Source organism: Nicotiana tabacum, chromosome 22, assembly GCF_000715075.1.
Source record: "Nicotiana tabacum cultivar K326 chromosome 22, ASM71507v2, whole genome shotgun sequence".
NCBI lineage: Eukaryota > Viridiplantae > Streptophyta > Magnoliopsida > Solanales > Solanaceae > Nicotiana > Nicotiana tabacum.
The window spans coordinates 90404930-90429701 of NC_134101.1; the positions used below are offsets into that span (position 1 = coordinate 90404930).

At 36.7% G+C, this 24772-nt stretch overlaps 1 protein-coding gene across 5 annotated transcripts; it reads left to right on the plus strand.

Annotated features, from left to right (window-relative positions):
- The first annotated feature begins 157 nt into the window (after window positions 1-157).
- On the plus strand, window positions 158-24772 carry LOC107823876 (inositol hexakisphosphate and diphosphoinositol-pentakisphosphate kinase VIP2). Of its 5 annotated transcripts, none has more exons than XM_016650578.2 (31): window positions 158-334; window positions 484-626; window positions 773-832; window positions 1608-1654; window positions 1911-1994; window positions 7815-7878; window positions 9396-9549; window positions 10028-10098; window positions 10850-10954; window positions 11903-11995; window positions 12366-12440; window positions 13016-13101; window positions 14164-14370; window positions 14454-14553; window positions 14648-14718; window positions 16665-16746; window positions 17592-17750; window positions 17895-17937; window positions 18308-18390; window positions 18623-18685; window positions 18774-18848; window positions 19209-19334; window positions 19605-19846; window positions 20032-20076; window positions 20227-20293; window positions 20663-20734; window positions 22111-22349; window positions 22504-22561; window positions 23230-23397; window positions 23956-24030; window positions 24236-24772. In XM_016650578.2, the coding sequence occupies exons 2-31, from the start codon at window positions 564-566 to the stop codon at window positions 24497-24499; spliced, it is 3141 nt and encodes a 1046-aa protein (XP_016506064.1). In that variant the 5' UTR covers window positions 158-334; window positions 484-563; the 3' UTR covers window positions 24500-24772. The 5 variants fall into 5 exon arrangements, with proteins under 5 accessions (XP_016506064.1, XP_016506065.1, XP_075100586.1 ...); XM_016650579.2 differs by having other exon boundaries at window positions 159-334; window positions 484-608; XM_075244485.1 differs by lacking the exons at window positions 158-334; window positions 24236-24772 and having other exon boundaries at window positions 399-626; window positions 23600-24030.

The following is a 24772-nucleotide window of genomic DNA, read 5'->3' on the forward strand; positions in this document are numbered from 1 at the left end:
AAACCTTTTAAAACACAACAACTAGGCTTGGGGCGGGCATATTGTGAGATTCATGGCAAGTTTTACGTTGATTTTAGCCATAGGCAATATCCTTCTTTTTCTATCCTGACTTGAGATCGACCATGTAAAAAGTATACGGAATCAAGGCAAAAAATATTTTTGTCTACAGCTACGCGTGTCAAGCAGCCTATCCGCCCGCAGACCGCAGTGCGCTTTCTGCTCTCGTGACTCCCTCTACTTCTTATTAGCTGCTGCTTAATACTACAACTTTTTCAGCAAGTAGCAAAATCTCCATTTTTTTCTCCTTTCCGTTACAACTACCGCGAATCTTACGGTTTATAGTTACACTTTTACTTATTTTTTGCTATATTTTTCATTCATTTTCATTATTTTTCCCTTTCCTTCTATCTATCATACGTGTGCTTTTCGTACATTGAATGTGTATAATGACTGTTTGGATTTGCTAATTTTTTCTTTTTTCAGAGCAGTGAAAATAAGAGATTTAAAAGCATGTTCGAAGCTTTTCATCGGTAAAAGAGAGAAATAGAGAGGGAAAAAAAGAGATGGAAAAGAAGATAAGGATAGGTGTTTGTGTAATGGAAAAGAAGGTGAAATGCGGCCCGGAGGTTCTCTTCCTTTAATTTATTTAAATTCATTTTCGCCCAGAGCGCATGCAAAATTACCACTGCTATATTTATTAGCATATCAAAAACTATTTTCACTCGTAATGATACTTTTTTTTGTCTTTCAATTGTTGAATTTTGATTTTTAGGTATTTTCGGCTCCCATGGGACAGATACTTGATAGATTACAATCGTTTGGTGAATTTGAGGTAATTCATTCACTGTTAAACTATCTCGCCACCTTTTTAATTTTGTTTGCTTAACCCGTAAATTATTCCGTCTCCTGAAAATTGTGAAAAAGAAAAAGCACCGCCAGTGAGTAAAGCAGAGTGTTCTGACAGTGGAATTGTTGAATTGTGCGTTAGTGTTATTTGAAAGCTTTGGACTATTAGATAGGGGACATTTTATTTATTTAATTTATGACGGTGGTCCGTTCGCATGCATCTTGACTGATTACCTGCTAGGACTATTAGATAGGTGACTTATTTATTTATTTATTTATGACAGTGGTGGTGTTCTGGCTAGCAACATGAGTATTGGATAACTCTGTCCACCAAGGATTAGATCGATTAGATAAATGGGAAGAAATTACCTAGTATTTTTTTGCCTTTGATGGGATTTAAACTTGAGACCTCATGGTTCTCCTTCTGCTTCCCTTGGGTGGACACTTTTATTTACTTATATCTGGAACACAATTAGCTCACTCACACGTCTAATTTTTTTTTTCTTAGACCAAGTAAGTGAAATATTTTTGTCGAGTGGTGATGGTGAGAGTTGAAGTAAAGATCTCTACCTACTAATTTACCATGTTAAATTGTGTGAACCATTCAATCTGAAAACTTTAGAGAGGTAGGGATGGGACAATTTTATTCATTTATGTCTACAAAAGGAAGTATTTAAAACAACTGTTTTACTAATTTTGCTGCTTTCGTTGTTTATTATTAAGATTTATTCGTTTTTCTGATAAGATGTATATACTTGCAGGTAGTTCATTTTGGGGACAAAGTTATTCTCGAGGATCCAATCGAGAGGTACTTATTCCAGAATCAACTCTGACTTCAATTGCTAGTATACTACTTCAATTTATACTATATAATATTTCTGTTTGCTGATGCATGAGTTTAATTCTTAAAGAACATTTTGTCTTTCTAATCAGCCATTACCACTAACTTGCAAATTTTTTCAACCTTATGTTTTATATGCTTTGTTCTTACATGTAACTGAGAGCAATTCTTTTCACTATATACTCTACACATTATTGATGGGGTGAATATATCATGTTTGCAGCTGGCCGGTATGTGATTGCTTGATTGCCTTCCATTCCAGTGGATATCCTTTGGAGAAGGTTGAAGAATATGCTGCATTGAGAAAGTAAGTGAAACCCTTTTATCATGCTTTCATGATGTGTTCAAAAGTCATGCCTATAATTAAAGGTGTTTAAAGAGTCGTAAGAAATTGGTCATTCACACATTGAAACAACGAGCTTATGTTTTCTGATGTCATACAGACTGTTAAACTCCTTTTCTTTTGCCTCGTCAACTTTGATAAAGCATACTATGCTGATGTGTAGAACTTTTGTTGTTTGCAATTGATTTTTTCATTTAATCTGCATGTGAAAAAGATGCGGAATGATTGTTGTTTCGGCAAGGTGCAAAGATTTGGTAGCAGATTTTTAGTTTGTGAAGACAAGTGAATGCAACTAGAAGATGAGACACTTTTTGCTTTTATCTTTCCAGATATAGTTTTGATGTTCTTCCTCTTTTTCTTGTTGCGGAAGCCAAATGTATATAGTGTGAATAAGTCACAACTACTATACCAAAAATTATGACAGCCACCAAATAATAAATAAGACAATAAAGCAATAATAAAAGAAACACCAGAATTTACGAGGTTCAGCCAAATTTTGCCTACTCCTCGGACACAACCAATATTTTATTCCACTCCAAAAATACAAGTGAAATAATACTAAAGAGAGAAGATACAAACGCCTTAAGAAAATAAAAAGGCAAATGAGAGGTGTGTTTAAATCCTAAACATTAGGCCTCCTTTTATAGGGTGAAGTACCAACCAAAATTGGTACTTCACCGATGTGGGATTTCTGCCATTCAACAAATCTCCACCTTGGCAAAATTTCACATCTTCAATTTTCTCTCAATAACAAAATTTTAGTTGTGTCTTCATCTTCAATCTTCAGTGTTCAACAATGTTGATCAAATCCAAACAATGTTGAAACTTGATCGCAGTTACCACTTTTGTCAGCATATCAGCAGGATTCTCTGTAGTATGAATTTTCTTCACCGTGACTCCACCTTCTTCTATGATTTCTCGTACGAAATGATACCGAACATTAATGTGCTTCGTCCTTGCATGATAAACTTGGTTCTTCGCTAATTGAATAGCACTTTGACTATCACAAAAAATTGTGATATTTTTTTGTTCAACACCAAGCTCCTTTAGCAACCCTTGAAGCCAAATTGCCTCCTTCACAGCCTCTGTAATAGCCATGTACTCTGCCTCTGTTGTAGACAAAGCAACTGTTGACTGTAAAGTAGACTTCCAACTAACTGATGTTTTTGCAAAAGTAAACACATAACCAGTAGTTGATCTTCGTTTGTCCAGATCACCAGCAAAATCTGAATCACAATATCCAACTACAGACTGATTGCCTTCCTGCTCAAAAACTAACCCAACATCTACAGTATTATGAATATACCGTAGAATCCACTTCACAGCTTGCCAATGCTCCTTTCCTGGATTATGCATATATCTGCTAATAACTCCAACAACTTGTGAAATGTCAGGTCTCGTACAGACCATTGCATACATCAAGCTACCAACAACATTTGCGTATGGTACCTTTGACATATACTCTCGTTCAGCTTCATCCTTTGGCGACATAGTATTACTTAGCTTAAAATGGGGAGCAAGTGGAGTACTAACTGGCTTAGTCTTTTCATCTATGCCAAAACGTTGTAGTACTCTTTTCAAATATTCTTTCTGAGATAAACAGAGTTTCTTTGAACGTCTATCTCTTATTATCTCCATGCCAAGAATTTTCTTTGCCTCACCCAAATCCTTCATCTCAAACTCCTTCTTTAGTTGAATTTTCAACTTATCAATTTCTTCCAAATTCTTGGAAGCTATCAACATATCATCAACATATAGGAGAAGATATACAAAGGAACCATCTTTAAGCTTGCGCAAATATACACAATGATCGTATTTGCTTCTTTTGTACCCTTGCCGCAACATAAACTCGTCAAATCGCTTGTACCATTGTCTAGAAGATTGTTTCAATCCGTACAACGATTTTTCAAGTTTGCACACCATATTTTCTTTTCCAACAACTTTGAATCCTTCTGGCTGAGACATGTAGATTTCCTCCTCCAAGATTCCATGTAAAAACGCAGTTTTTACATCCATCTGAACTAGTTCCAAATCCAACTGTGCTACCAAAGCCAACATAATTCTAATGGAGGAATGTTTTACAACTGGAGAAAACACTTCATTGTAATCAATTCCCTCCTTTTGAGCATATCCTTTGGCCACCAATCTTGCTTTGTAGCGAACATCTATTTGGTTAGGAAATCCTTCCTTCTTTGCAAATACCCATTTGCACCCAATTGCTTTCTTTCCCTTCGGGAGATTGGCCAATCTCCATGTATGATTCTGATGAAGGGACTGTATTTCATCATTCATGGCAATCCTCCACTTATCTTCTTCTGAACTTTGGACTGCGTCTTTATAAGTGGTAGGAACATCATCAGCTACAATTGAGGTTGCACAAGCAACCGTCTCTATGAGACGAACAGGTTTCGTTATTGTCCTTTTTGGCCTGCTGGTTGCTATTGATTCAAGTTGTTCTTGAGGTTCCTGAGTTGGAATCTCCTCTACTGGCTCTCCTTCCAGAGGATAATCTTCATTTGTTTCCTCCTCTGCTTCTTGTGTAGGAAAAATAAATTTTCCCTCAAACTCCACCTGCTTAGAAGCATCTTCATTTTGTTTGGTATCTTCTGTTACCTTATTTACCATAGCAGATTCATTAAAGGTAACATCCCTACTGAATATTACTTTCTTTGTCATAGGGCACCATAAGCGATATCCTTTGACTCCAGAAGTAATTCCCATAAAATTAGCCTTCTTTGCCCTTGGATCCAATTTTGACTCTGTCACATGATAATATGCAGTTGAGCCAAACACGTGCAAAGAGTCATAATCTACAGCAGGCTTTCCATACCATTTTTCAAATGGTGTCTTGCCATCAATAGCAGCAGATGGTAGACGATTAATGAGGTGGCATGCATATGTAATTGCCTCAGCCTAAAATTCTTTGCCCAAGCCAGCATTGGACAACATACACCGTACCTTCTCCAGCAAGGTCCGGTTCATACGTTCTGCCACTCCATTCTGTTGTGGTGTATGTCTAACAGTGAAGTGTCGGACGATGCCATCATTTTCACAGATCTTATTGAAATGATCATTTTTGTATTCACCTCCATTGTCTGTGCGAATACACTTGATCCTCCTGCCTATTTGATTCTCCACCATCGTCTTCCATTTGAGAAAAATTCCCAGCACTTCATTTTTGCTTTTCATTGTATACACCCACACTCTTCGGGAAAAATCATCAACAAAGGTTACAAAATAGTGTTTCCCTCCCAATGAAGGTGTTTTGGAAGGACCCCAAACATCAGAGTGTACATAATCCAAAATGCCTTTAGTATTATGGATCGATGTACCAAATTTAACCCTTGTCTGTTTCCCTTTGACACAATGCTCGCAAAACTCCAAGTTGCAAGGCTTTACTCCTTTTAACAATCCTTGATCTGATAAAGTTTTCAAGGATTTTCCTCCAGCATGTCACAAGCGCATGTGCCATAGCCTGGTTGCTTCTGCCTCTTTTTCGTCAATGGATGTTACTATCGCTGTCCCAATAACTGTACTACCGCGATAACGGTACATGTTATTGTTCTTCCGATTGGCCTTCATTACCACTAGTGCACCGGAGCATACTCTCATCACTCCATTTTCTGCAATGATTTTGAACCCTTTTGATTCTAGGGCTCCCACAGAGATGAGATTCTTCTTCAAATCCGGTACATATCGAACATCTGTTAATGTTCTGATCATTCCATCATGGTTCCTTAATCGTATTGAACCAATGCCATATGAGGTAAGAGGACTGTTATCCGCTGTGTGGATGACTCCATATTCTCCTTCTAGAAATTCCACGAACCAGTCCCTGTTGGGACACATATGATAGCTACAAGCCGAGTCCATCAACCATACGTCTGATGATGTTGATGACTCTGCTGTAACTAATGAGAAGTCTGAATCATCACAATCAGCTACATTTGAATCCGTAATGGCCTTTCCATTGTTATGTTTGGCCTTATTCTTCAACTTCAGACAGTCTTTCTTCCGGTGCCCCTTTTCTCGACAAAAGGCACATTCATCTTTGCTGGGTTTAGATCTTGACTTGGATCTTCCCTTCTTTGTCCTCATTTGATTTTGAGGATGACCCCTCACAACCAGTGCTTCTCCTTCTCCGCCCTTTTGTTTTTCTCCCTTTCTTTGTTCATAGCTGTACAAAGCCGAACAAACTTCTCTGAGAGAAATTTCGTTATTCCCATGGAGTAGAGTAGTTTCAAGGTGCTCGTACTCATCAGGAAGTGACCCCAATAACATCAAGGCCAAGTCACCATCATCAAAAGTTGCATCCATATTTTGCAAATCTGTGACCAACTTATTGAAACTGGTGATATGTTCGTTCATTGTGGTACCAGGAACATAGGTGAAGCGAAACAGTCTCTTCTTCATGTACAATTTATTTTGACTGTTTTTCTTCAAAAATTTATCCTCCAGTGCTTTCCATAATTTACTTGTAGAAGTTTCCTTTGTGTATGGATATTTCTGCTCTCTAGCAAGGTAGGATCGAATGGTACCGCAAGCATTACGGTTGATAATTCTCCAATCTTCTTCTCCAATAACATCTGGACTTTTTTCTTCAATGGCAAGATCTAGCCCTTGTTGAAAAAGGACATCTAGAACCTCGCCTTGCCACATCCCAAAATGTCCTGATCCGTCAAAAATTTCTACCGCAAATTTCGCATTTGACACAATTCTTGTCATAAGCAAAGATGCCAATGATGACGTATTGTTGACACTTGATGTAGATTCTTCTTGTTTATTGTCTCCCATCTTTGACACAAATATTATTTAATAGCTGACGACAAAAATCAAGATTATTTCCTTTGTGGTGTGGAAGATCAGACTAAGCTGCGACCACAGAGCATACTTAGACAGAACCTTAACTTAGTTACCAAGATAAATCTTTTCTGATGTGGAAGATCAGACTATGCAATGCTGCAACCACAGAGCATACTTAGACAGTACCTTGGTTCTGATACCAATTGTTGCGGAAACCAAATGTATATAGTGTGAATAAGTCACAACTACTATACCAAAAATTATGACAGCCGCCAAATAATAAATAAGACAATAAAGGAATAATAAAAGAAACACCAGAATTTACGAGGTTCAGCCAAATTTTGCCTACTCCTCGGACACAACCAATATTTTATTCCACTCCAAAAATACAAGTGAAATAATACTAAAGAGAGAAGATACAAATGCCTTAAGAAAATAAAAAGGCAAATGAGAGGCTTGTTTAAATCCTAAACATTAGACCTCCTTTTATAGGGTACTTCACTGATATGGGATTTCTGCCATTCAACATTTCTCTCTCCCTCTCTGACTTCCTTCTGTGCCATGTCGATGCACCGTGTCTATCCTCTGTTTTTTTCCTGTGTATCTTTTGGTGATCTTTCACTAAACTCTGTCTTTTGTCTTGGTTGGAAATATACAATTTCTTACCACTACCCCATAAGTAGTTAAAGTTTTGTCATTGTAATGACAATAACAGCTTTCTGGGCATATTACACTTGTCTAGACCAGGTCTTAAGACCAAAAAATCTGGTAGCATTAAGTATGCTAAGTTCCGAAAAATATTCCTCTGCTTTCTTATGACTAGGATGCGAGTGCTTGGCATATAACGAGAACCACTTCTTTTATTTCTCTTTGTTGTTTTTCCATTCAAATCATTGAAGAAATGACTTTAACCAATTCTTGAAACTCTGTCATTACTGTTTTCTACATTCTTATGATGATATATCGATTCCTCTGTCTTAGGCCTTTCATTGTGAATGAATTGGAGCCGCAACACCTTCTTCATGATCGCAGAAAAGTATATGAGGTTTGCACCAGTTATGTTTTTTCTTGTTGTGATGTTCAGGCCCAAGGAAAAGGGGAAACAGCTTATATTTTGAAGATTAAATTGGCCTTGACTTGTTCGTCTAAAAGTGTTTTCTCGTTAAGCGTATTTATCAACAAAAAACTGCACTAATTGATTGCTATGCTTCCTTTAGCTGTCTGTCTGAAGGTTATTCACATACTTTGTAGCAACATGATTCCCTGCGAAATAAATATATTAGAGTGAAATGCTAATAGTCATTCGTTCAAAGCAGATTGGATTCATAATGTAATGCAGACATAAGGTGAATAAATTAATTACATTACCCTTTTTACCAGATCGTAATTCTCGGTTGTCCACTTCTTCAACGAGTTCTCTGGTTGCAGACTCACAATTGTATTTGTGCACTGCCATTTTTAGTTGTAAAATTGTTGTATTTTTCTTCGAGGGTGTGAGTACAAATACATTCGCTGCCGGCTTACATCCAAAACACTGTTATAAACTTAAAGTTGTGCTTTATGTACCCTTTATACTCCTCAACATGTTTGCCAAGTAGGTTTGAATGCCCTGTTCAAGATATAATGTGATCGTGCTTCAGCATTATCGAGGGTCAGAGTAGGATATGGCCAATTTCAGCATGATCATATTTTAGAACTGAGCAGTGCCCGTGTCAGTAACATGAATACTAACGCCAATAGACTTCAGAAAGATCATTTTCAACTTCACTTATGTTCTAAGAATGAATATATATTTTCCTCCTTTTCCTGTAGCTCGTTTGTGATTGACACATATTTTTTGGTAAGGTAAGTAATTTTATTAATAACGGGAAAATCTCACGTATACAAGCAATAAAGCAAAAAGTAGATTCCTATAAGCATTTTCCCATAAGCATTATGAATATGTAAGTTGATTACCTTTTGTGATACATTCAACTGCTTATTTCAACACAGCTACACCTCAAAAGTTTGGGTCTATAAGATTCCTCATTATTCACTTCCTCTATTTGGACCAATTTTATTTTAACATGAAGAAATGAAAAAAAGATTAGAACATATTATTTGGTAAAATCTTCTGCAAAACCATCTGAATATCCCTTTGAACTCTTTCCATATTACGAGGAAGAATAGGAATGACTTACAAGAAAAAAAGATAAAGAAAAAAAGAACTAGGGAAATGTAGGAACGATATTTAATTGGTTAACCGGATTAGTTGGCTTTTTCAAGTATTGCCAATCCAAGCTTTCTGCTAAATATCCGACAAGCTTTCTCCCAACTTAAACTTCAAATCATTTTGTTTATACTTCAACTTCAAAGTTGTCAAGACAGCTTATTGATATCTCCACTTTAGACTTTTCGGCCTTCATCTTCCTGTTGGAAACCCTTTCCCCCTTCTGTGAGGGACTTGTCAATGTAAAAACTAACCTTGTATGAAATCAGTATCTTCTTGATTTTGTATTTCCATAAAAAAAAAGGAATTATTTAGACACTTTTCATTTTTTGTTTTGCTTTGTGGTATTTCAGCATCTTGATATGTTTGGAATCCCAGTTCCAAGATATGCTTGCGTTAATAGAGAGGTGCCTTATCAAGAACTGGATTATTTTGTTGAAGAAGATGACTTTGTTGAAGTTCATGGGAATCGCTTTTGCAAACCTCTCGTGGAAAAGCCTGTTAATGGTGAGTCTCCTGCCTTCCCATCTTTGTGAGGTTTTTATAAATATGTGCTCTTGTTTTTTTTCTCTCTGATCGATTAGCTTCTTAATATGTTGTTTGCACTATAACTACAACATATGGCTTCAATAGACTGCAATATGTCAGAAGGCAAGACACATATTTATGTGTTCCTTGCAAAATTTGCTAAATAAATGACCACCTGATGCTATCCAAATAGTGGGATACACATGGATGCCTCTTGGCTAAGTTTTGCTTGGATGAGAAACCAAAATGATTTATATTAGGTTATGACTGCTAAATGGAGTTTGAAAAGTTTAGTTGGCTTTGCACTTAGACCTAAGGTTTATTGCTTATATCTTATGACTGCTATTACTAATGCAGGTTTTCTAACTGTGAGAATTTGCTTTTGAATGTGCTGCATTTCTGATATTATGCAAATACCATTTTCACTGGCTTATTCAGTCTCTCATTGTTTGAGTAGGTGATGATCACAGAATAATGATATATTACCCTAGTTCAGCAGGCGGGGGAATGAAGGAATTGTTCCGAAAGGTGAAAATTATAAATGACATATTGTTTGAGCAAAGATTTGGAATTGCTTTCATAGACAAGTTTTTCTTTGACCAGCTTCCTTTTGTGTCTGAGACTGCGGCTGCTCTGCTTATGGATATTCTTGCAATGTTCTTGTATTCTAATCCACAATGTCTTGTATAGAAACCCGCAATGGGTGATTGAGAATGATTTCGATGATCTGTGGTGATCCAGTGACTTTTTTCTTTAGCTGTGTCACGGATACAATTATTTTACAGATAGATTTTAAATGCTGCAGAGAGAAATTTAGACATTTGGCTAGGAGAGAGTTGCATTTGTCTGCTCGGATAATTTCATTATACATTGCCCGGGCAATAATTCCGGAGAAGGATTTAATATGTTCCTTAACTTCAATCCTTCGTCCAACATCCGTGATGATACTTAAAAGATCATTACTTTCATTATGATATTGTCAAGTCTTATTTCAGTTCCTGCTTCTCCTTGGGCTTCAAAGACTACTGGCAATTTCTGTAGGTGTCTACTTGTGACATTTCCTTTATAATGGAAAGTATGAGAGCAAAATGTGTTAAACTTGCAGCGAGCATCCTTATTCATATCTTTCAAACGCATTGCAACTTCTAACAATTGAAGTTCACTTATTAAGTCATCCATATATCTTTGCTTCTGCCACTTTTTACATTTATTTGTTGTATTTACATATGATGAGCATCAAAGTTGATAGTATGCACTTTAACTTCCTTCTTTCTTTCAGGTTGGTAACCGCTCAAGTGAATTCCATCCAGAAGTTAGAAGAGTGAGACGTGAAGGATCCTACATATATGAGGAGTTCATGCCTACTGGAGGAACAGATGTTAAGGTTCGTAAGTTTATACTTCAGTATCTATCAGTGAATGAGATTAACTGTTATTGGCAATTAAACTTGATTTTCTTTTTCTGTGGGTAGCATATCTCAGGTATTGTTATGTCTGGCAAAAAGACATCAAAAGTGGGTCCAAAAGTTTTATATTATTTTTATTAGATAATAGATACAGTGAGGAGAAAGTGTAATTACATTAAACAATGATGCAATACATGACTGGGAATCAAGATACAATATATTCAGGAGCTAGTTCAAAAAAGTAGTTAACAGTACTTTATCAGTACTTGAAATTATGGCACACTTGATCCATGAATATACATTCAATAAGAATTGTTAGTTGTTTCATTTTAAATGTAAGTTGTTAAAATTTAGAGTGAAATAATTTCTAAAACTTCTTGAAGAAAGATTAGAAAAATGAGATAATGAGCTTAAAAGTAGGAGAATAGAGTGTAGTGACAAGACTAATGAGTAAGAATTTAGGTGAAATTTTTGGTTTAGATTACTAGAGGAGACAGAGAAACCAAGGAAGTTAGTAATTTTTTGGGCAGGCCTCTGTTAATGGTAAAGATAAGTTGTATCTTGCTCTTCTTCTTCTTCTTCTTTTCGAATTCATTCTTGAATATCTATTTGTATGCGCTAAAAAAAGAAGAGCAAGGGGAGGGAGGGAGTAGTTAAATGCTAACCAAAGAAAAATTGTGGAGAGCTAAACTGCAAGTCCAACAATTTCCTCAGGGAGTGTCCATCATGGAGATAGTGATGTTCCCAAATTTCCATGCTTCTTAAATATGTTCTTAGCTTTCCATGCTTTTACCTCTTTGACTCGTAAGTGGTCTCCATTATGTGGAAAAATCCATGCTTCAAAATCCTTTTGCACGGCTTCAGAATTGTATAACTTTGCCCGTGATGCATTCATGCCTTTGAGTTTCTCTTTTTATATTTACATAGGTGTATACTGTTGGCCCAGAATATGCACATGCAGAGGCAAGAAAATCTCCTGTTGTTGATGGAGTTGTGATGAGAAATCCTGATGGAAAAGAAGTTAGTAATTTCTTTAACATCCTCGACATCTTTGAAGTCCGTTTTTTCTCCCTTTCCTGTTTTGTCATATCCTGAGGCCTATTGTCGAAGAGAAAAGTGGGGGAGAAGGGAAAACAATGGTGATATCATCTTCTTCTGTACTGTTTGGTTTAGTCACTGTGTTGCACTTGGCTCAGGAGACAGAATTAGTTTTAATAAAGTAATAATTTATTGATGTCGGGAATCTCCCCATATATAAGGCTCAGGAGACAAACTTATATCCCACTAAAAGCTCCTTAAAATAAATAAATTGGTGAAGTCTGATCTTTTCCTCTAGCAGCTGATATGTGCATTTATTTGGCTAAATGTTCAAAGTTGCTTCATTTGGCAGGTCCGATATCCTGTTCTATTAACCCCTGTGGAGAAGCAAATGGCAAGAGAAGTTTGCATAGCTTTCAGGCAAGCAGTAAGTCACTTAAGTCTCAAAATATTTGTCTACAACATTTGAAAATATGAGTTTCCTTGATCTTAATAAGCATGGTGAAAGCTATTGCAGCTAGTTTAGGTATTTGCGTCCTCATCTTTTGCTTTTTATAGGTTTATTTCAGTGCTCCCTCTCTCTCTCTCTCTCTCTCTCTCTCTCTCTCTCTCTCTCTCTCTCTCTCTAGTGTTGAGGCAGCATGATCCGCTTCAATGTACCATGTGTTTATTAGATATTTCCCATTTTGTTTTCATGGTTTTGTTGGTTGATTCTATCTCAAAATGGGTAACACTTTGCTCTAGTTCTCTCTAGCCTTTGGTGAAACTTTTGTGGCATGTGCAGAATCATCCAAATGCAAAAGATAAATGAGGCTAGTCCCCCTCCCTCACCCCAGCTATAAGACTTGAGAAATACGTTAATACTTCTTTCTCTGACCTCTAGCCTGCGGCATACTGTGCTGGCAATTTTTGTTTGATAATCTTTTTAAGCGCATCGATGACCTTGTTCCTCCATGTGATTCGGCAAAGAAAAAGATGACATTTTCTCTTTCTTTTATTTAGGTTTGTGGCTTCGATCTGTTGCGTTGTGAGGGGCGTTCTTATGTTTGCGATGTGAATGGCTGGAGCTTTGTGAAGAACTCTTACAAGTAATGTTTACAATGCTTCATGTTCTTCACCAATAAGAAAGTAAATAGGACTCCCAGTCAAGTCTAGTAACTGTTTTCATTTTTCAGCATTTCTCTATCAGCTTCATAATACAAATCGAACATGTATCTTCTGCCCCAATTGCGAAAAGAAAAAGAAAAAATGAAACGCAAAACAGAAGCACTTCCTTAAATAAATAAAAAGAAAGGGCAGCCCGGTGCAGTAAGCTCCCGCTATGCGCGGGGTCCGGGGAAGAGCCGGACCACAAGCTCTTCCTTAAATGGCAGGGAGAAACCAATGACTGGACGGATTAACATTGTTTAAGTAAGGTGAAAGTAATCAATTAATCTGGACCCATCTACTTCCTCTTAAATATGAACTCTCAAAGATGGATTATGCACTGGAGAGAGATTAATTCTGTACATCTTTAACGATTTTTTTTCCGTTCAAGAGAAGTCGTAATTCAAGTGAATGAGTCTGCATCGACTTTCACATAACAAAATTCGTAGGGGCTCCTAGCACATAGAGTGCCAATAATGGCCAGTTCTTAGTCGGATAAACTACACCCAAAAAGGGATAAAAGATAAACAAAGAAATATTTGAACCTAACTTATGTGTTAAGAGTATGTCAACATCAATAGGTTCACTTTTTGTCATGAACAATGTTTCAAGATTTATATGCTTAATTTGGTTAAGACCCCATGCTTATAATTTCCTCTCCTTGCCTGCCCATCTATGTTTTGACTGCACATCTCACTGTGGTACTCCCACTGATAAGAGCTGGAGTTTGTAGTTGAAAATTTAGTTCATGTGTTTGCTAAAGTGTCTTCATTCTTCAGTGCAACTTCATACATACGGCATGATTTTGAAGTTAAAATGTTTTGTCTCGACTTATTTTTTATAATTGTTGGTCGTATTTTCATTATTAGCATTATCATTACTGTTATCGAGTATTGTAATACTATTAGTAACGGCAGAATCGGTAGCACTAGTGTCATCTTCTGTGTGTGCATTACTGTTGCTTGATTCTAAAAGAGAGTTACCACAATGATGTCTGAGTGCAGGTACTATGATGATGCGGCATGTGTGTTGAGGAAGATATTTCTAGATGCGAAAGCTCCACATCTTTCATCCACAATCCCACCAACTTTACCATGGAAGGTCAATGAACCAGTTCAGCCTTCTGAGGGACTAACACGTCAAGGAAGTGGGCTTATTGGCACATTTGGACAATCAGAGGAGCTACGATCCGTTATTGCAATTATTCGACAGTAAGACATGCCCGTTTGCTTTGCTTCCTTTGTTGACTAAGACCTTCTATTTTCCTCTCTTCAATCACTCTCAATTTGTGCAGTGGTGATAGAACTCCAAAACAGAAAGTGAAGTTCAAGGTCACTGAGGAAAAGCTCTTAAATTTGATGTTAAAATACAACGGGGGTAGACCTAGATCTGAGGTGCTTCTTTGCTTTTCATTATCCTATTTCTAAATTATATTCCCAATGTTTTAGAGGATTGTTATTGTTCTTTTCTCTTCACAATCTGCTCCAGACAAAGCTTAAGAGTGCTGTGCAATTGCAAGATCTTTTGGATGCCACCAGAGCTCTAGTACCACGTACTAGGTAAGTGAAACTTATTGTCATTCTTAATAGAAGTTCAATTATATTGATTTCTTAAACTCACCTTTGCTATTGCCTTCTGTGCTTTGATCTTCAGCTCCAAACAAGTATAACGTGTGCACGATTCACCAAATTAGCTGAGGTGAAATAATAAATGTAAGAGTAACTTTGAAGACTATCAACTTGATAGATTTTAACTTGAAAAGAAGCAATTTTTGTGCTGAAATAAATTGAAAATTTGAACAATGTCATGCTGATTATCATCATTAACAACAACAAACCAGTGTAATCGCATGAGTGGGGTCTAGGGAAGGTGGGAATTATGCAACCTTATCCCTACCCTGGAAGGATAGAGAAGTTGTTTCCGATAGACCCTCAGCGGCAGAAAAGATGAGAAGTGCAGTGAAGACAAGTAGTAACAACACAAGATATTAAGAAAAACAAGGCAAAGAAAGCAATCACACAATAAGTAGTAATAGCAATCTAAAACGAACACAAGATATTAAGAAAGCCCACGTAAAGATAGCAATCAAACAATGGGTAATAATATCAATCTATGAAAAAAACGAAGCCATACTAGCAATAATGCTATTGGACTAAGAAAGGAGAAGGGGCACGCTCGACTATCTACTAACCTTCTACCCTAATTTTTGACCTCCACACCCTCCTATCAAGGGTCATGTCCTCAGTAAGTCCTGCCTAATCCCACTGCTTCTTTTGTCTGCCTCTACCCCTCCTCGTACCCACTAAGGCCAACCTCTCACACCCCTTAACTGAGGCATCTATTTCTCCTCTTAATATGCCCGAACCACCTCAGCCTCGTCTTCCGCATCTTATCCTCCATCGGAGCAACTCCCACCTTATCCCCAATGACTTCATTCCTAATCTTATCTGACTTGGTATGCCCGTACATCCATCTCAGCATTCTCATTTCAGCAACTTTTTACTTCTGGACATAAGAGCTCCTAACTGGCCAACAATCTGTCCCATACAACATAGTCGGTCTAACCACTTCTTTGTATAACTTATCTTTAAGTTTTAGTGGCACACTTATGCTGATAATCATGCGTGCGTAATTTTTTGGAAATGATGCCCACAATTTAAGAAAGTAGGTTAATTATCATTCATACAAAAAGGCATCCATAGGTTAGTGCTGAGCTGAATAAAGACCCTAGTATACTATTGCACACATTCATGGTTAAATAGGTGGAGGGATAGACTGAAAGTCAGATGGATTGTGCTCAAGCTTATAAAATCTTGACTCATTAAAAATTCCACGGATAAAATCTTGAACTTATCAGAATTTAATCTTTAATCTGCTTTTGGCCCTACCTGTCCTTGAAGGACTTTATTCCAACTTTTAGTCCCAATTGTTTGCTCGGTCAAATTATATATTGTTGAACAAAGGTATTAATGAATTACCCCATATTATTGTTGATCATATCTGCATTGTTTCACTGTGCTTTTCAACCAGGTATTAGAATCCATTATGTTGTAAAATTTCTGCTTCTTCCAGGATTTCTGTTTGTTCCAGGATTGTGTGTTATTGTAATATGGATGTATAATTTACAGAGGGAACAATCTTGTTGCTTATGTTTTTCAATTCTCAGTACAGCCTACTTTGGGGTAGTTGTAGAATTTGTTCTTGTTGGGTTCAGTCTGTATCTCATAATGATGCTAGTACTTCGTAGGTTTCACTGTTATGAAACTAGAGGGGAAATATTAGTTCTAAATTCTAATGACAATTGTCATTTTTCACCTTTCTTTACCTGGTCACCCCTGCCCATACAAGAATCGAAAGAAAATGAAAGAGTAAAACAACAAATTGGTTCTATTCAGTCTCTTCCATTCTTATAGAAAATTCTGCAACACTTACAAAGATGCAAAAATGATTGTCATTTACTGATTGGAAAAGACAATCTGGATTTGTTGCTCACTCTTTTGTATAGACCTGGTAGGGGAAGTGATAGTGAAGCAGAAGACTTTGAGCATGCTGAGAAACTACGTCAAGTTAAAGCAGTTCTTGAGGAGGTCAACACTATTTTCTTGCTCTATGCATTTAGCATGGCATAATATCATTGTTAATACATGTTGTAACGCAAAGTAGTTTCATTTTCTTTTCTTAAAAGAATGAGAAAGGAATATCACAATAAAGTAGAGGATAAAGTCTTAACCTATTTTGTTTTTATTTCCTTTTATTTTCTTAGATATCTAGATTATTGTTGAAGGTAATATTTCATTTATAATTTATTTTGAAGTAACTTGTGTTATTTTAATTCTGTTGCTATGTCCTCTACTTTGCTTTTGAGCTTACATGCCATTCAACAGAGTTATAGATCAGTATCAAAGAATAGGGCAATAGTTAAAGGAAAATGTAGTGGCAAATGTGAAATTTGGGCATTGCAACCTCTCCGTAGTAAGCTAAAGGGTTAATTGCACGAATGGTCTATGAGGCTTACCTTAATCGCGTTACCTCCCTTGTGGATTTCAAAATTACAGAAACTTCAGTAATCCAAACATTTTGTAATAGAACTATTTTGATATTTGTTGCTCGACTATTAGATCTTACCTTTAGAAATAATGTGTTATTTATTTTTGGGTGTGCCGGTGTCTTCGGGCGGACAGATGAGGTGATTTCTGGGATATAAAACGGTAAAAAATATAATGGCAAGCATAACTTTAACAAAGAAAGTATTCTTGTTTCTCTTTCTTCATTGCTGTTTCTTAAACGAGGGAATTTTTGTCTTTTATATTGCTCTGATGTATTCTCCCGAAAATTGGAGTATAAGAATCCAAGCAGGCTAACTTGTTCAAAATTGATATGCTATCAATTTGATCTGTTCTTACCAATTGTTAAGTTATATATTGGATTGCAGGGTGGCCATTTTTCTGGGATTTATAGAAAGGTTCAGCTAAAGCCACTGAAGTGGGTTATGGTTCCAAAATCTAATGGCGAAGGTGAAGAAGAAAGACCTGTTGAAGCTCTCATGGTTCTAAAATATGGAGGTGTTCTCACTCATGCTGGAAGAAAGCAGGTGCTGTTACGCATTAACAGTTTTGTAAATATTCTAAATTGGCTTAACATTTGATAGATAACTGCATTTGTGACAGTTACAGGTTTCTGTCCTGCGGGGAATAACTTTAACCTTTCTTCTTGTTTTTTGAAAATTCCTTTGCAGGCTGAAGAGCTTGGAAGATACTTTCGGAATAACATATATCCAGGTTGGCTTGTATTCTTGGACATCTCGCATTTGACTTTCCAAACTTTTACTCTAAAGTCATATCATCCTTTTGATAATGTTTTCTGACACGAGGTTTAGATATTGCAAATAAAGTTCTTCCTTCTAAAACTTTAATAATTTGGGAGCGTCATCAGCAAACTCTAAATTTCAGTTTCCTTGTTTTCTTTTGAAAATGTTGTATCCAAGCTCTGCAGGTGCAGATGATTAATGATTTTTGATGAAGAACAAACCTTTTTCCGATTTTGCTAACTGGAGAACTTGTGTGTTTTTTTTTTGGGGGGGGGGGGGGGGTTGGGGGTTGGGGGTTACGTTATTGCATATACTACATTCCAACTACTTTGAAATCACAGGTGAAGGTACAGGCCTACTTCGGCTCCATAGCACATATCGCCATGACTTAAAGATATACAGCTCCGATGAGGGTCGTGTGCAGGTTTGCTTCTTTTCCTTTCTTAATAAATATTTAATATTGTAAGTATCGACTGTTCGTTGTTCTCCAATTCTTTTTCTATGTAACTCTTTAGTATGTCAAATTATCTCATACGAGTTCTCTAGTTTTCCTCATCTCTTATATTGGTGAAAATTCATATTTCATTTCCCTTGCATCTTATTTTATCCAATCTCCTCTAACCCTTGAGTTTGCTTTGTGCATAAACTATTGGTAGATGTCTGCTGCTGCATTTGCCAAAGGTCTACTTGACTTGGAAGGTCAATTGACACCTATCCTGGTCTGTATCCATGTCACAAAGATTTGCTTCTTGAATAGAATTCACAACTGAGATTTAATGAACTATATATTTTCTTCTTCACTTGAAGGTGTCACTGGTTAGCAAGGATTCATCTATGCTGGATGGACTCGCCAATGCCAGTATCGAGATAAAAGAAGCTAAGGTTTCTTCTCTTCTTTGCACTGTATTATTAAGTTTGTTATTATATGTGAATATCTTTATCCGGTGCTAATTTGCAGTTGTGGTTATTTCAATCCAGAGTTCTTGTAGTGTTCGAGGATTGAAGAGTGTAAATATCTATCCAGCAACAGATTTGTTAAAAATATATGCTTTTACCCGAGTTTTTCTTCACATAAATGATTCTAAAAAAGCTGAAGTGATCTAATGCAGTGTCGACTGAACTGACTGAACGCATCGGCCTATTAAAAAGATATGACTTGTACAAAACTTTAGTGCACTCGCAACTTCCAATTCATTGGTCCGCCTTTGGTTAAGATGACATTTCCCATTATTCTATTTACAGGCGAGGTTGAACGACGTAATTATTTCTGGATCAAAGACTCTACATAATAGTGGATCAGCAGAGAAGCCTTGGATGGTTGATGGAGCTGGACTCCCACCTAATGCATCTGAACTTCTGCCCAAGTTGGTAAAGTCTTCATATGCATGTTCTGTTTAGATCAATCTTCTATAAAAAATCAACCTCAAGCATTAGCGGCATGTTGTTTTCTCCGATTGTTGAAATTTTATCCTTTTTATGCCCCTGTTCCACTTCCTTTTCCTTCTCGGGGATATGGTTGCTTTAATTCCCAGATTAATTTGCAAGATTTTGAATTGGGTTGTTTGGTGTCTTCTTTCCTTTGTGTTGCTTCCTGTCTTTCTATATTTTCACTGTCAGAAATCTCTGTCTTGCAATCAGGTGAAATTGACTAAGAGGGTGACAGAACAAGTGAAGCTTCTTGCTAAGGATGAAGATGAAGAACTTGCAGAGACAAGTTCTTATGATGTGATTCCGCCATATGATCAAGCTAAAGCACTTGGTAAAACAAATATAGATGTTGATCGTATTGCTGCAGGTTTACCTTGTGGCAGTGAGGGGTTTCTACTCATGTTTGCACGGTGGAGAAAACTTGAGAGAGATTTATATAATGAACGCAAAGAGTAAGCTGTTGCTAGCTGAATCTAACTTATTTTTGAAATTGGATATTTAATAGTTGCTCCTCATATCTTTGTGTCATGATATTAATGGTTTGGGATTGTCCTCTGTTGAATATGTGCTATCGATTTTTGGATAAGAGTTGTGTCATTATTGTTTATGTTCTCCCTAACACAGTATTCAATTGCAGCCGCTATGATATCACTCAAATTCCAGATGTTTATGACTCTTGCAAGTAAATCAACTCTCTTACATGTCTTATCATCTTTATTTAATGAAAATTACTTGATTTTTGTTTTTCTCCATCAAAATACCGTTGAAAGAGCATGTTTAATCTGGTGTTTGTTTTTGTATTTACTCGATGAACTTCTGAATTGTGTTACAGATATGATCGTTTGCACAATTCACATCTAAATCTAGAGGGTTTGGGTGAACTCTTCGAATTTGCACAGGTACGAGAAGGAACAACTACTAGCATAGTGTTTTTTTTTTCTTTGAAAGGAAAGATCGTGTCTTCTCCTCCAACACTCCTCCCAATGAAAGAACCAAAAAAGGAAAAGAAAGAAGAATGAAAGAGTAAAAAGATCACAAAATGTAATGAGCTAGAAAAACTGTTATTTGAGCTCCCCAAGTTTCTTTCTCTATAGTGACAAATTACCGTGATGGCATTGTTGATTTACCTGAGCATCTTTAGGCTATAACTTTGGAGTGTCCACTAAAATGAAAATTCTATGTTGTCGTACAATGAAGGATTTGCAGTGTTGTCTTAAGAGTAAGCATGTCTGACCTCCACAAAATATGACTCTGCCTTTGTATCTCAGCTACTTGCAGATGGTGTTATTCCTAATGAATATGGGATCAATCCAAAGCAGAAGCTGAAGATTGGATCAAAAGTAAACTTCTTACTTTCAGAGCCATTTGCATTTTTCACTTTCTTCCTTTCTGTAAATTAGAGTAACTTCATACATATTTCTTGTCTACCTATTGTTGAGAAAAAGGGCAGCAAAAACTGTATATCATGTAGTATTTCCTACTGACTGTTACCGACACCCCTACACTCTTTAGTCTTAAGAGTGAATGAAGAAGTGGATAGTATTCAAAAATCAAAGTTTAGCGGTTACCTTCTACATCTATAAGGTATATCTAGATTGAATCCTCTTCCTCTTCTAGTTAAATTGTGCGCTTCAACCTAGACTATTGGGTTTATCAGTTAAAAGAGTGTTGTGGTTTATCAGCAATCTGGTGCAAAGAATGCAGGCAAGTACATGTGGATGCCATTTTGCGTGCAATTCTGACTTTTCCAAAAGTTCTTAAGTAGCCCCTCTCCGGTCTGCATTGCTTCTATAAATATGTGCTTATGGAAGGTAACCGTTGGTAAAGTTAGTTGTTGAGTCCGATATAGTCTACACTCCACATAGCACAAATATTATGTGTTATGTATATTTAACACCTATAAAAGGTGTCTCTTGTATTGATTAGACTGTTGAGCAATCTTTTTTTCATATTTTTCCCATGATATCTAAGCCTCTACGATCTTCTATGATCTTGGTAGAGACTAGAGACTCAAGTAGCTTCCATCTGGCAGTTGGAGGTCGTATGCCACCTGTCCCGTTATAGTTTTCTTCTTGTATTCTTATCCCTCTTTTCTGCGACTCTTCTAGAGGCAACATTCTTATCCCAGGGACTATTCTGTCAGCTCCACGCCTATTCCTCATGAATGCCCCACGGGAGCTGCATTACTTTCCAGTTAATGTTCCAACAACATCACTTTTTCCAGCCAGATTCTGACAACGAAAGCTTCCGATGATATTCCAATCACCAAAAAAATTCAGGCGAAATTTCTTTTGTGTTATTAAAATAAGCAAGCTCAAGTTGATCATTCCATCTTGAATTTGAGGGGGCGTCTAAAAGTAAAGTGTTATCGAGTTGGAGTATTAGAGCTAGAATATTAGATATTAAGTTGGATATTGTCCACGTTGAACAGATGTCATTTTTGTTTGGCACGCATACATTATGTCATTTGAATATCAAGTAATCGATTCATCTTCGTCATATTTCTCCATTGCAACCGTCAACATGTGCTTAAGGAAGGGAGTAGCACTGCAGCTTGCGTTCTTAATGGATCACTGGCTATGGTCTTGGCTCTCCATGGTTTAATAGGAGTCCTTTCAATTACACTTAAATCATATATCTGGTAGAGCTTTGCTTTATTACAGATGCAAGCTTCATGGAGACTTGAATACATCATCTTAAGATTATGACATTTCAGATTGCTCGCCGCTTGTTGGGTAAAATTTTGATTGATCTGAGGAATACTCGTGAAGAAGCTCTTAGTGTTGCTGACTTGAAGAGTTGTGAAGACCACCATTCAGCAGTAAATAAGACAGGGAGTGATCCCAAGCTTAACGCTAGGAGTGAAGACCTTAGGAAAAGTAGCTTCACCAGTGTAAAGTCAACGGACCAGGATGATGATGAAGACAAAGAGACCAAGTACCGCTTAGATCCAAAGTATGTGGTCTTTATCATTAGTAAATGAAGAATGCTGAATCTTTATTTATCTTGTAGTTTAGAGATGTCCCCATAAATCAAGGAAGATCTGCTAAAACATCTGTTGTGTTATTCTTTGACGTTTTTTTTTTTTTTTTAATTTTCTTGTTTTTAGGTATGCAAATGTGAGGACACCAGAAAGACATGTGCGGACACGCCTTTACTTTACATCTGTGAGTGAAAACCTGCGGCTGAGTTTTGTTACTATTTCTACTGTATTATACAGCTGCTACTGGTGATTTTCTTCCGCACTTCCTCTTAACCCTTGGAACCCTGCATCCTTATCTTTTTAGCTAGAATTGGCAAAACATAAAGGTATAACAAGCAGAAATATGTCAGTTTATAAACATGAATAATGATGGTGATATGCTGATAGTAAACAAAAATAGCAGGCAGCTAAGTTCAAATCGACTACAACGAGACCAAACGTAAATGTGTTTTACTTGATTTTGTCTGTGAATTTTTAAAAACCCCTGATACTGAAATATGAGGGAGCAAATTTCAAGTCAACCAATTTCATGATCAAACATAAATGGTCTTGACCTGATTCTGACTTTTAAAACTGACGAGAACACTTGATGCCTGCAGCTGGATAAAGAGATGAATGTTCCATCTGAACTTTCTTCAGCCGACTTTATGTTTGTTATGATATCTATATCGCCATAATTTTGTATTTCTTCCTTAAATTTGCCGGTTCTACAAATTTTCTATGATTAGATTATTTTTTAATCTTCTTTGGCTTTTGCTTGTCTCGTCTGTTTTGGCTTTTATCATTAATTTTGTTTTTGTATCCCTTATCTTTTCTTTTAACTTGCTAGTTTTACAATTGTTTGACTGTCAGGAGTCACATATCCATTCCTTGATGAATGTACTCCGTTACTGCAACCTGGATGAGTCTCTTCATGGAGAAGCCAGCCTTGTGTGTGACAATGCTTTAGATCGCTTGTTCAAAACCAAGGAGCTTGACTACATGAGTTATATTGTATTGAGGATGTTTGAGAACACAGAGGTCAGTACATCCTACTGAACCTTTATTGAGGTACAAATAAAAACAAAAAGCAGGATTACTAGTTACTGAAGTGAATCACTATTTCTGCGTCCTTAGATTTAATTTAAAAGTTGGTAAGGTAAAAAGTTTTGAATCACTATTTCTGCGTCCTTAGATTTAATTTAAAAGTTGGTAAGGTAAAAAGTTGTTAAAACCTTTTCAGCATATCAGTGAACCATTGGCAGAAGTATGGAAACCCTCTTAGCAGGACACTTCTGCACCCTTATTAGGTATAAAGTCAGGTATAAGTTCTTACAATTTTTATGGACTTAGTATATGAACCAACGGAATAAATAATGCAGCCCGGGTGAAGATACATTATTTTGAACTTATTAGACGCAACTTGAGATAAGTATATCCCAGCAAATTTTACATCTCCAATGTTCCTACTTCAACTCTTTCGGCAAATGGCAGCATGGAGAATACTCTTATTGGTTGTTAAAGTAAATGCTCAGTGTAATAATCCAGATTTGTTTTTCTTTTTTAAGTTGGATTCATTTAGCAACTTTATTCGCGCAGGTGGCTTTGGAAGACCCAAAAAAGTTCCGCATAGAGATGACTTTCAGCCGTGGAGCAGATCTATCACCATTGGAGGTATGTTGTATCCATTCAGGAAATGTAATTACAAAGAAATTCTGACTGCTGTAAAACCACTTCATTAAGGTCTAATTTCTGATAATGCTGACAGTAAAAGCACAGGAACGAATCATTGTTACATTCATAAGTCTGATTTGCATAAAACTCACAAGATGTAGAAATTCCAGGCCATTCATTTACTTTCTTTCTATATAACATTCAGAAAAATGACAAGGATGCAGCTTCATGGCATCAGGAGCACACTGTGCCAATTATGGGTCCTGAAAGGCTTCAAGAAGTGGGATCATATCTTACATGGGAAAACATGGAAAAAATGATTCATCCATTCGCCATGCCGGCTGAAGATTTCCCCCCACCATCAATCCCTCAAGGATTCTCGGGCTACTTTTCAAAAAGTGCAGCAGTTCTAGAGCGCCTTGCGAACTTATGGCCCTTTCACAAGTATGGGAACACTAATGGGAAGTAGTTCTTTCTTTTTCGCCTAGTTTTCCCTTTTCTGTGGTGGTTTGTTGGGATTGTCTTCTCAAAGGTATTGGCAAAATCAATTGAAGAATCAGTAGTCGCTATAGAGTTCAAAATAGCAGTTCTTTTTGTTAATTACCATTCTTGAATCCTTTTTCCCAAGTCTTGCCAATCATTATTCATTCTTGTAAATAATGGAACGTTTTGCAATGAACTCTAGTAGCCAGCCACAACTCACAGCACTAAATTCTTAGTGAATTAGCCTAAAATTGCTTTA

What these genes read in the sequence shown, in the direction of transcription:
- LOC107823876 (XM_016650578.2), top strand. Translation starts at nt 564, where the DNA reads ATGGAAAAGAAGATAAGGATAGGTGTTTGTGTAATGGAAAAGAAGGTG. An exon ending in CGTGGAAAAGCCTGTTAATG is followed by an intron (nt 9,550 to 10,027) that starts GTGAGTCTCCTG and finishes TTGTTTGAGTAG; the next exon opens with GTGATGATCACAGAATAATG. An exon ending in GGATGTTTGAGAACACAGAG is followed by an intron (nt 23,398 to 23,955) that starts GTCAGTACATCC and finishes TTATTCGCGCAG; the next exon opens with GTGGCTTTGGAAGACCCAAA.